The sequence below is a fragment of the Mytilus edulis genome, chromosome 8 (assembly GCF_963676685.1).
Source record: "Mytilus edulis chromosome 8, xbMytEdul2.2, whole genome shotgun sequence".
NCBI classification, from domain to species: domain Eukaryota; kingdom Metazoa; phylum Mollusca; class Bivalvia; order Mytilida; family Mytilidae; genus Mytilus; species Mytilus edulis.
In genome coordinates this window covers 7727528-7739714 of record NC_092351.1, presented here as the reverse complement: position 1 = coordinate 7739714, position 12187 = coordinate 7727528, and the positions used below count along the sequence as shown (strand labels likewise).

Sequence of the window (12187 nt, the reverse complement as noted above, 5' to 3'; positions counted from 1 at the left end):
GTTGTACTCATTTATTTTCGTGAGTATCAATTTTTGTGGATAGAGAAAAAAAGACGTTTCGTGGTATACGTAAATTGGTGGATCTCTGATTACAACAAAAAATTAGATACGTAATTTGTGGATTTCTTTATGATTTAGGAGATCATATAACCTCCTTGGTTTGATCAATAATAAAACAAAACAAAAAAGAAGGAATTCATTGAAAAAGTTTTGAATTGTCAAAATCCTCGCTTGGTCATTGATAACTTCGATTATAATAATGGACAGAGACAACTAATTATTTGTTTGTTTTACAATTTATAAATTCTTGTCTGAATTCTATAAGGCATTCAAAACTTTATGATTGAAAGCTCATTTCCAATATAATAAACAGTGATATAAGTATAAGGTGTGAAAATAAATGTTCCTGTCATAAACAATATTACCTACGGGCAATATCCCTGTTCTTACATCCCAGCTCCTTTGTTCTAACAGGGGTGATCTGAGCCGGATCACCCATACCAGATCACCCCAGTTTAAGTTTCTTTGTTATGCATGCTTTCCTTTGTTCTGTAACATTTTGGCGGGAATGTCAAATCCAGTATAAAACTTATAATTAATTATACTGTGAAGACTATCTATCAAAATTCACATAGAAAAAATCCAGTGTATATGCTGGGATTCGAACTCAAGACCTTTATCATATCAAGCCACGACACATACCACTTCACCAGGATGACTGGATACGAACTATCAGAAATTTAACATACTTAAAGGAAGCAAGATATTTTTATAACTGGGGCGAGTTGGCAGACCTTTACTCAGTGGGGTTTAAACCCTTTTCGTTAAATAAATGAGTTGTCAGACTGATTGTTCAATTTGATTTTACACTTTTTTAAAGTTGGGTGAGTCGGTTACAAGAGTGGGGCGATTTTTTCATAAAGTGGCGATATAGTGTGGGCCGATTGGCCAGTGGGGCGAGTTGACATTGTTTGATATCTACTCATCGTGTTAGGGGGTCATAAAGGGTATACATCATATAGTAATATATAAAGTATATAATAATGGTTGTGTGGCATTCTAAACTAGATTTTATGAATTGTAAATGGTTTTTCGTTTAATCTAAAACAGCTGGGATGTAAAATAGTTATCCCATTCTGACTTGGTGTGTCAGTGTAAGATCACCCTCTGGCCTCCGGCCATCGGGATGATCTTACACTGACACACCGCGTCCTAATGGGATAACTCTTATACTAGAACTGCATAACATAACAAGAAATAAACATTTGACTCCATACACATTTCTCAGGATTATTCTTCGTTGAATTCTTAAATTCATGGTTGGCTGTGATCCATGAATCCCACGAAAATTGGTAAACCATGAATAAAACTGAATCCACAGTAATAAGCATTGCGTATAAGTTTCATAACATTTGGTTGAGATTAACTAAATTAAGAGAACGGAAAACAATTTTGGGATGTTCGGACAGATGGATGCACGTACAGACTGACAAGGGTAAAACTTATATAAGCTCTAAAAATTTGTATCATATAATTGTGTATTACAGAATTTTAATCTTTTAAAGACAACCTACTCTTTAAGAACAACTCCAAGACTGCCACCAGAAATATGCTGGTATTCAAGCTCATTAAAAGTTACAGGATCTAGTGGGATCTGTAAGAAGACATTGTTTGTTTCTTCTGGTGTTACTTTCTTCTGAACATTTTTATCCTCTGTTGTATCTGACGGTTTCACTTCAACTTTCTCTGTTTTCACTACTTTGGAATTTTTTTCTGTTATAGGCATTGGTCTCAAATAACTTCTTATGCTCTGCAATAGCAAACAAAATGTTGAGCAATTAAAATTTTCATTCCAAGTATCAAATAATTAATCATTTTCTAGTATATTAGAACAAAACAAAAATTTCAGTATTATGCACCGAAAAACTTAAGTTTAATCCAAATCAAACAAAAATTTGCAGTTGCTCAACAACAGATGTCTACCAGGGCAGTTCATTGCCAACATTTTTTCCTTTGAAACTCATTATCTTCTGACAGTTTATTCACAACAGTTGTCTACCCCTTGGCTGTTCACTTTACCTGTCAACTGACTCATATCCTGTAGGAATTTCATCCCATACTCAGCATTTTTCAAATACCTGTCGGGCTGTCAGTGAATTTGGAAAAAAGACTCTTTTTCAACCAAATTCTTGAACCCTTAGACTGATTTCATAAGTGATTTTTCTTTGAAATACCATCAAGTTTGTAATTCTTCCTAGAAAAAAAACCTGTCAAATTAAGTCACCCATTAAGTGCATGACTTCACTTGGCAGCTTTACTGGTCATAAATAATTTGTCTATTTCAAAATTGTTTGACAATAAATTTGAGTTAATTCCCCTTTAAATCCAAGGTTATTATTTGTAAAAAGATTCAATCTTTAACGAATTCAATGCAAAAACACATCTAGTATTTGTAGAATTTGTCACTTATTGTTTTTTTTTTATATATTTGAATTATATACCCATAAATCAGCAGCACATTCAATACATATTCCACAATCTACACATCCTGGAGATGACGTCTTACACAGACATTCTCTAAGATTATTTCCCATAATTCTGTTGTATTTACACTTCCTGCCCTGGTCACAACACTTGTTACACATAGTACAGATTGATTGGTTAGCCTTGCCAGGAATATGTTTCCAGGTGTGTTTACAACCCACTGATAAGTTTGCTACAAAACAAGAAATCAAAATTATTTGTGTTCTATAATTGCAACCAGAGAAATTCATTTCTCTCACTTCTACAAATTTAGAAATTATGGAGTCTGGCGCAGTACTTCTTTTAAAATCTCACACAAAATCCCATATATAATAAGGCACTTATCCTTTAAACAATTAAGATTTTTTTTCCATCATTATCTTAAAAACATACATAGGCAAATGTCGTCTTTTTTTTGCTGTGTTTTACAAACTATTATACGTTTTCTGAAAGCATTTCATATTTCACATGCAATTTCAAAGTGAAATTTATCATGCTAATATATGAGAAAGATTTGTACCTTGATAAAATATAAAATATAAGAATTTTGCACAGAGTTGAAATTCCTGTACTTATGGTTTTGAAAATTCTCAACGTAAACTTTAACTGACAAAGTACAAAACAAATTCTACAATTGTTTGTTCATACTTCATTACTACTGTAACAGCATTAAAAACTGGCATTTTCAATCCATAAGGTTGATTTTGGGTAGTATAATTAAAGAACTTTATAAGTGAGCTTGCTGAATTACCTTAGTCCCTAATAATTAATAATGGATATTTGTAAAAGTTTCTGTGTAGAAAAATTTATCCTTATATTCCAGATTTTATCTACCATCAAGATCAAGTTTTTACTGTGTGGAAACCATCATACAAATTTAAAGACAATTTGATTAGAAGTGAAGAAGATATCCATGCCACAAGAATTAATATGGAATGTTTTTACAAGTCCGCCTCCCCAAAAATGGTTCCATGTAAGACTTTTTGGATACTTAAAACTCATCTGTGGTATTAATTATTGGAAATTTTCATCCACATGTGAAGAGTATCTAACACTAAACATCCAAGCCCTACTGTTTCTTGTAGTTAGCTGCTTATTGGCAATCAGAACACATCTCCTTATATCTATACTGATTTAAAATGAAGGCACAACCTCCCAAAAAAGCGTGATCAGGACAATATATATTAATAAATTAATATACAACTGTGAATAGTAAAAATAATAATTCCTAACCTAGATCTGTAGGTGCCTCTCCAGTTTGAAGGTATATTATATTTTTTTGTTTCAGAACTTTTTCCAACAAGTCTGTGTACAAACAAAAGATGTTCCAAGTATATTCCCTGACATATGTCTCTGTAAGCTCATCAACTGGTCCAACCTTCATGTCTGGTAAGTAACACTTGGATTCTATTGTTATCACACTATTTTCTGGAAAAACAAAATGGCTTCACTGACAAATATATTACTACATATTGTAAAATCCTCAATATCAAATCATGAAATTCATTGGCATAGCAAATATATCAAGTTTTTTTTTATTTTGGGCAAAAAATGTAAAAAGTTAAAACTAATCTAATGTTTGATGTAAAGTGCAGTTAAGTCATACTGAAGTAAACTTGAATATGACTCATCAATGTATTTTCATCAGAGTAATATGGAAGGTGTTACTAGTGGAATGGGAACTGATGACCCTTCAAGAGTTCAAAACCAGCTTTTTGTGAGCTTCCTGTTGCTAACTCTTTAATTTTCTATGCTGCGTTTTGTTATTGTTTGTTTTGTGTTGAAATTTTGAGTGTTGGCCATAATGTGTTGTGTTTTCTGTTAGTATTGGACTTTTGATTGTTGTTCAAAATGTGTTATGTTTTTTGTCAGTATTGGAATTATCATTGTGATTACTACTCTGTATTTTTTCTCAATTGTTTAATATTAAGCGAGTTTATAAACAGGAACAATGCCGTGTCTAGGTCTAGTGTAAGAAATGTGTCAATTACAACCAACCCAAATAAATGAATATTGTAGTCCCTGGATTAATGGACCCAGGGACAAAACATATGGTGTCCCTGGATTAATGGACCCAGGGACAAAACATATGGTGTCCCTGGATTAATGGACCCAGGGACAAAACATATGATATGGTGTCCCTGGATTAATGGACCCAGGGACAAAACATATGGTGAACTAGTTTTATGTCTAGGGATCTAAACCATTTTGGAGAAATTTAACAGTTTATTAAATGAAGGGCAAAGAAGGTGGGTAGGTAGGAATGATTCCAAGGGTTTACCTTAAGTTACATGTAACATTGTAAAGGTGTTGCCATGGCAAACAAGAAAACTATGTATAGGATACTCTGTTAGTATTTGAGAGAGATAGATTGGCCAACAGATCAGTAACAAGACATGCTATATCCCCCCTGCAGACATATGTTAACATGATAAAAGCACCATGATTGCATAAGCAAGTCTGCCTAGTATGATGCAGACTATAAAGCCTGTTCCTAAATTATGTCAAATAATGAAATATTTCCAATTTTCAGTCTATCAACCATTGATGTAATTTGAGGATAGACCTCAATAACATCAAAATCAACTGTGGTTTTTTTTTCACAGAAATGTGCATTATTCAATAAAGATACAAAAAAACTCATTTTTGGCTTAAAATTTCTGACCTAGTGTCTACAATAATTTATAGGTCCTTCCGCAATCTATGGGAATTTTTCAAATCAAATTTGGTAAAAGTTTAAAATATGCTTTAAAAAATAACATTTAGAAACCTACATGTTGGTCATTATCAAGTACATGTGGGTCATTGTCAAGTACATGTGGGTCATTATCAAGTACATGTGGGTCATTATCAAGTACATGTGGGTCATTGTCAAGTACATGTGGGTCATTATCAAGTAAATCAAACTATGTCTTTCTCATACAATAGGGCATTATCATACTGAGTTTGATAAAGATACTCCTTATGGCTCAAGATTTTGTTCTTGTATGTAAATGTTGATATTCTACAGCCAAACTTGATGCTGTTCTTCTTATTGCAGCTGTGTGTTAAGAGATTTGATAACACAAACTTCCAATGCTGAGTATTTCAATAGAGAGCATTATGTCAACCAAAAAGTGTATACATGTGTGTAAGTAAACCTGTTTCATGTTGTGGATGTTTGAATTCCACAGGAACTGTTTTTTGTTTTTGTTTTGGTTTGAGTTGTGGCATGCATAAATAAAACAATGTAAATGTCAAATTAAAACAATGATTATCATAAAAATAATTAAATTATGTGCAGCCATTGCAAAAACAAATTAAAATAAACTGTTGACACAGAAATATGTCTTGCCTTCATGTAATTTTGATATTATTATGCAAATGTTGAAATTTAAATGTCAATACTTTAACAGATTCAATAAAACTATGCAGTACATTCAAAGTTAATGAACCATCTTCTAAAGGTGCCACTAAGAACCAAATCATCTTTGTTGAAGTCAGAAATACCAGTGAGTAAACAACTGCCTACCAAAACCATTGACTTATCATAAGGGTTTGTTTACTTTTAACTAACCTACTGTAGTAAATTCAGAAATTATTTCCTGCATTTATTATTGCGATTTTGTCATTTTAGACTTTAATGCGATTTCAATTTTTACGATTTTGAGAAAAACCCTTTTTAATTCATATAAAACATTAAAATTTTCAAAATGAGAGTTTAAATTATTGCGTTTACAACTCATATTTTTCGCAATAATAAAAACCTCACAATAATTTCTGAATTTACAGTAACTCAACATGTCACATCACAAAAGTTTCAAAATAAATGACTATGATATTTACAACTGCATATGAAATATTGTTGATGTTTCAATAGGGTTTCCCTGAAACTGACTTTAAACAATATCAGAACTGTAGAAATTAGGTTTGATGGTTTATCAGGTTTTTCATTTGACAGAGAAAAGCATGCAAAAGTCAAACTTTGGGACTTTGTCAAAATGAGACAATTAATTCAAACAATTAACAAAAAACTCAGAAAAAGAATTATATACCAGGTTAGAAAAAATGAATGTCATTTTCTTCCTTTCCATAAACAAATAACAACCATTAAATATAAATTTTTATAGTTAGTATATTGTATATGAAATTTCCTGCACCATTTTTGTAGGAAATTGAAAAATATATGCATTATCAGATTTTTTACATGCATTATCAAATCTGAAATTTCTTATGAACCATAAGTAATCTAGAAGGAAATCACACATAAAATAAGTTAGTTATAATTTTCGTATTGCTAGCTTGTCATTCTAAAAGAAGCTGTTTTTTTATACACATGTTACTCTTATATTATAAGATAGTCTTAATTGGTATGAACATTTAACCATAATTGTACAACAAATTGATAAATCATTTTCAAGTTTTGTACAACTCGCAAGTTGTGGTGTTTAAACAGTGGGGTCCTGAAAAATATGTGATATTAATAAAACATTAAGGGCAAAGGAAGGCATAAATTGTAACCCTCGAATACCTTATAAAATATGTCAGGAGCATATATCTACATCATCCTTTTCAGTTTTTGTAACTTAAATAATTCCATAGAAAAGCAGTTTAAATAGTCACAAGCATAGCAGCACAGGCCATTGTCTCTGTTGGCTTTTTTTAAGCCTGTAAACCTCAATGTAACACAAGGTACCAAAACCCAACTCATGTTTTTGAAAACTGACATTAAATCATGAACTTTTGATATATTTCTATTCCATGGTTGTCTATACAACTAAAACTTGTCATGTCATAAATCTGCATTAAATTATCAACAAGATGATGTATGACATGCTTATTTCTGTTGCAGGAATCATTGGTAGCAATTAGTCTTTAAAAGGGGGTGATCTGTAAATTATTTGCTTTGTCAAAGTGAAATTGTCATATTGTAGATAATTTAGTATAGCGACTAATGACATTCCAATTTTCAGTTGGATAGACAACACAGAATCAAAATGTAACACAATTTTACAACCAAGTGTTATTTCTCAATGATTTGAGTTAGGTGCCTTGCGCTATATCAATGTAAATAGGTAAGTCTTTATCAAAGACAAGTGCCTGTGACAAGCAGGTCTAAAAAAGACAAATTTTATTAGTGTAACAGTAATAAGTCTTCAGGTTTTTTCTATAACTGAAGCAAAAATACATATCGTATAATTTCAACTTTGAAAAGGTTTTATCTTACCAAATGAAGGTTGTAATTCATGATAAATCAGGTCTGAAATCAGTATTATATACATACATTCATATACATTAACAGGATATACAACATGTTATAAAAAATATTATTAAACAAGCAGGTATACTTTCAACTTTACTCTGGACATGTTAAGCATGATACATGTACTCATACTGCTTCTACTCAGAACTAATTGGACTCAATAAAAACATGACATTTGGGTTACCAGAATATATGGAGAGGTGCTGTTTGGGTAATCAACTATAATTTACTAGCCGTAACATTGCTATCTGCTGGATTTTAATAGGTCCTTAAAAGTTTTTTTTTTTAATTTCTTGCATTGAAATCTTAGTTGACCATTCTTTTTTTTTAACAATTGAACCATACTCTTGACAAGGGATCTTAAATGTACAATCTACTGGTTCTTTATCAGATTTTCATAGATTGACTTTTAATTTAAGTTACAACAGCTATATCATGTAAGTTATTGACCAATAATATTGCCTATTACTTCAAAACTTAAATCTTATCAGTAACCTCTTATTAATGTTAGCTAAATTCAAGAGTATTGAGGGCTTTCAAATATTCAGATTCATGAGACCAATCTCTGAACGCTTAACAATGAATCAAGATAAAGAATGGCAAGCGAAGTCAAGCTAAAAATAATTCAAAAATCTAAAATTGTGCAATAATCTGGAAAATATCAGCATTCCAACAAACAGAGCAAATCTTTTAAGTGAAAGCATAAAACCTACCCAACAATCCTTTATGGCTAGCAATAACAGTCTGTACACATCCTATCTGGAAAACAGCACCTTCTGGTGTTATCAGTAATGTACGACCATATTTGGTAGCAGACGACAGGACTGCAGCTAATGTATGATCAGATATTGAGTGGATGAAGCTAAATGTTTTCTGCATAGCAATGAAATTCTTTGTTCTTTCTCCTTCACCCCAGAATTCTCTCTGCAATTAAAAAACATTTTCATAGCATTGAAATCCTTGGTTATTTCTTTATCTCCTTTGAACTCTCTCTGAAATTAGAATACATTTTTTAGAAATGAAATTTTTTGTAACATATATTTCACCCTGGAACTCTCTACAAACAGTGTTTACATTTCAGTGAAATATCCTTGTGTTGTTCTCGCTAAAAAAAAATATGTATATATATATACATGTGTTGTTCGCTCTAGAAATATCCAGGTGTTGTTCTCTCTAGAATTATTCATGTGTTCTTCTCCCTTGAAATATCTAAATGGTGTTTTCTCTAGGAATATCCAACTGTTGTTCTCCCTAGAAATATTCAGCTCTAGAAATATCCAGGTGTTGTTCTCTCTAGAATTATTCATGTGTTCTTCTCCCTTGAAATATCTAGATGGTGTTCTCTCTATGAATATCCATGTGTTGTTCTCTCTAGAAATGTCCAGGTATGTTCTCTTTAAAAATATCCAAATGTTGTTCTCTCTAGAAATATCCAGGTGTTGTTCTCTTTAGAAATATCTATGTGTTGTTATCTTTAAAAATATCCATGTATTTTTCTCTCTAGAAATGTTCATGTGTTCTTCTCTCTAGAAATGTCCTTGTGTTCTTCTCTCTAGAAATATCTATGTGTTGTTCTCTCTAAAAATATCCATGTGTTGTTCTCTGTAAAAATATCCATGTGTTTTTCTCTCTAGAAATGTTCATGTGTTCTTCTCTCTAGAAATGTCCTTGTGTTCTTCTCTCTAGAAATATCTATGTGTTGTTCTCTCTAAAAATATCCATGTGTTGTTCTCTGTAAAAATATCCATGTGTTTTTCTCTCTAGAAATATCCATGCGTTCTTCTCTCTAGAAATTTCTATGTGTTGTTCTCTCTAAAAATATCCATGTGTTGTTCTCTGTAAAAATATCCATGTGTTTTTCTCTCTAGAAATATTCATGTGTTCTTCTCTCTAGAAATATCCATGTGTTCTTCTCTCTAGAAATATCCATGTGTTGTTTTCTCTAAAAATATCCATGTGTTCTTCTGTCTAAAAATATTCAGATATTGTTTTCTTTAGAAATATCCCAGTGTTGTTTTTCTTTTATATACCCAGGTGTTGATTCTCTTGGAAATTATACAGATGTTGATAAATTGCCAATGTTAAATTCTAAGTTACTAAGACCGTTCTATTTCACATGCAGGTTTGACCTTATATACAAAAACAGTTGAGTAGTTGCTATATAATTTTAATACATTTACCACACATTTATGATATCTATAACCAGAATATATCAAAGCTCTTTACATGCCTGCTGTAGACCATGCTTTTACTGCCTTACTAACAATTTACCACACATTTATGATATCTATAACCAGTATATATTCAAGCTCTTTACATGCCTGCTGTAGACCATGCCTTTACTGCCTTACTAACAATTTACCACACATTTATGATATCTATAACCAGTATATATTCAAGCTCTTTACATGCCTGGTGTAGACCATGCTTTTCCTGCCTTACTAACAATTTACCACACATTTATGATATCTATAACCAGTATATATCAAAGCTCTTTACATGCCTGCTGTAGACCATGCTTTTCCTGCCTTACTAACAATTTACCACACATTTATGATATCTATAACCAGTATATATTCAAGCTCTTTACATGCCTGCTGTAGACCATGCTTTTCCTGCCTTACTAACAATTTACCACACATTTATAATATCTATAACCAGTATATATTAAAGCTCTTTATATGCAATCTGAAGACAATGCTTTTACTGCCTTACTAACAATTTACCACACATTTATGATATCTATAACCAGTATATATTAAAGCTCTTTATATGCAAACTGAAGACCATGCTTTTACTGCAGTACTTACTAGCAATCTTGATATGTATTAGCTTACATAGATGTCTACCTTTCATCAACAAAAAAGGAACATTTTATAGAGGTAGAATTGACATAGTAGAAATTTTACATTATTTTGATTTTGCAGTTCTATCATGTTCGTTAAACCCAGAAATATAGGTCAAAACCCTTATCTGGCTTATGTTTATGCAGGTTCATGCCATAATGATATCATTATTAGATCATGTTCGTAAACTACATTAAATGTACACTCCAATCTGATAACAGAGATAAAAAAAATTACTAACAAAATAACAAATGGACAGAGGCGCACAATAGAGAACACAATGTCCCCTTTACTATGCAAGAAAGAGAATAATACAGTTAACTCTCGTTGTCTCGAACTCGGTTGACTCAAAATTTCGGATGAGTCGAAGTTTTCACGTGGTCCCGAACTTTATTCCATACAAAAGTATGTAATTCAACTCCTGATGAGTCGAAATTGGATGAGTCGAAATTTCGGTTCAGTCGAACTAAATTTACAGTCCCAAGGTTAACAAAAGCATTCAAAATTCATTTTTTATCTTGAACTAATACACATATGTCAAAACATGACCTCCGGGATTTAAATGGATTGAAGAGTTTATCTGACAATACACGTGTAATTAAATTTTCGGTCACTGACCACTGTATTGATTTATGACATGCAATTTCCATGAGTTTTTACCTAAGATTAACTTTTATAGAATTTTGATAAATAATTAGTGATACATTGTTAATGTTCATGAAAAAGTATTCAAAATGTTTACAAAACAATTAATTTGTGATTTACACTAATGAGCTTGGGTGTGTATAAAGTGAGGATTATGGATTCCGTTGATGATCACCTAAAAACTACTCAAACGACGTCTTTAATCTTGTTATATATTCTTTTGAAAAGAAAGAGTGAGATAAAACAAAATGAATAGAAATCAAAATTTTCTTAAATCTATTGTAACCGAGAATAAACAATTTTGTCAGCTATAACCGACCTGAATAACTAAACTATCGATTGGAAATTACTCTCTTGGAAAAGCCATGGGCTATTTTTTTAATTAAAAGAATTGAATAGGTAAAAATAATGTCATTATAATAATAAAAGACTGTGACATACAAATACATCGATCTGATACTAGAATATCGATCCCCTTGCCATATTCGCCTGGATTTATGTTAGCTTTACCAAGCTAAGCAAGAGTTGTGTCCCTTAGATTGTCGAACTTCCGGTGTCGTTTGAGTCGAACTACTTGTATCTCGAAATATTTCTCTGGTCCGGCTGACTTCGACATAACGAGAGTCGACTGTATTTTTGTTAACAATTTGTAATATATTGGAATTAAGTCTTTAAATATAGTGACGAAAAAGAAAGTATTGTCATTTTCACCTAAATTTCTAACTACTGAACAAATACGAGAAGGCTTTCCATAATATTTAGTTAGTAGACACCTAGGGTCAAGCAGTTGACATTGATAGCAATTAAACCATGCTTTGATCTAGCTTTCAAGATAAATGTCTTCTTACCAATAAACATCCAAGTCAAAATCTTCATGTAAAATAAAAAATTCAGATTACAGATACAATATTATGGTAGACTACTAGTTGGT

At 31.6% G+C, this 12187-nt stretch overlaps 1 protein-coding gene across 1 annotated transcript in view; it reads right to left on the bottom strand.

Moving 5' to 3' along the window:
* LOC139486720 (uncharacterized) overlaps positions 1-12187 on the bottom strand; it is a 167215-nt gene that overhangs the window by 111558 nt on the left and 43470 nt on the right. The window contains exons 24-28 of the mRNA XM_071271644.1: positions 8479-8689; positions 7730-7762; positions 3757-3951; positions 2502-2716; positions 1575-1810 (exon numbers count right to left, since the gene is read on the bottom strand). Of these exons, the coding sequence (XP_071127745.1) occupies positions 1575-1810; positions 2502-2716; positions 3757-3951; positions 7730-7762; positions 8479-8689 (890 nt within the window). The remainder of the gene's footprint in view (positions 1-1574; positions 1811-2501; positions 2717-3756; positions 3952-7729; positions 7763-8478; positions 8690-12187) is intronic.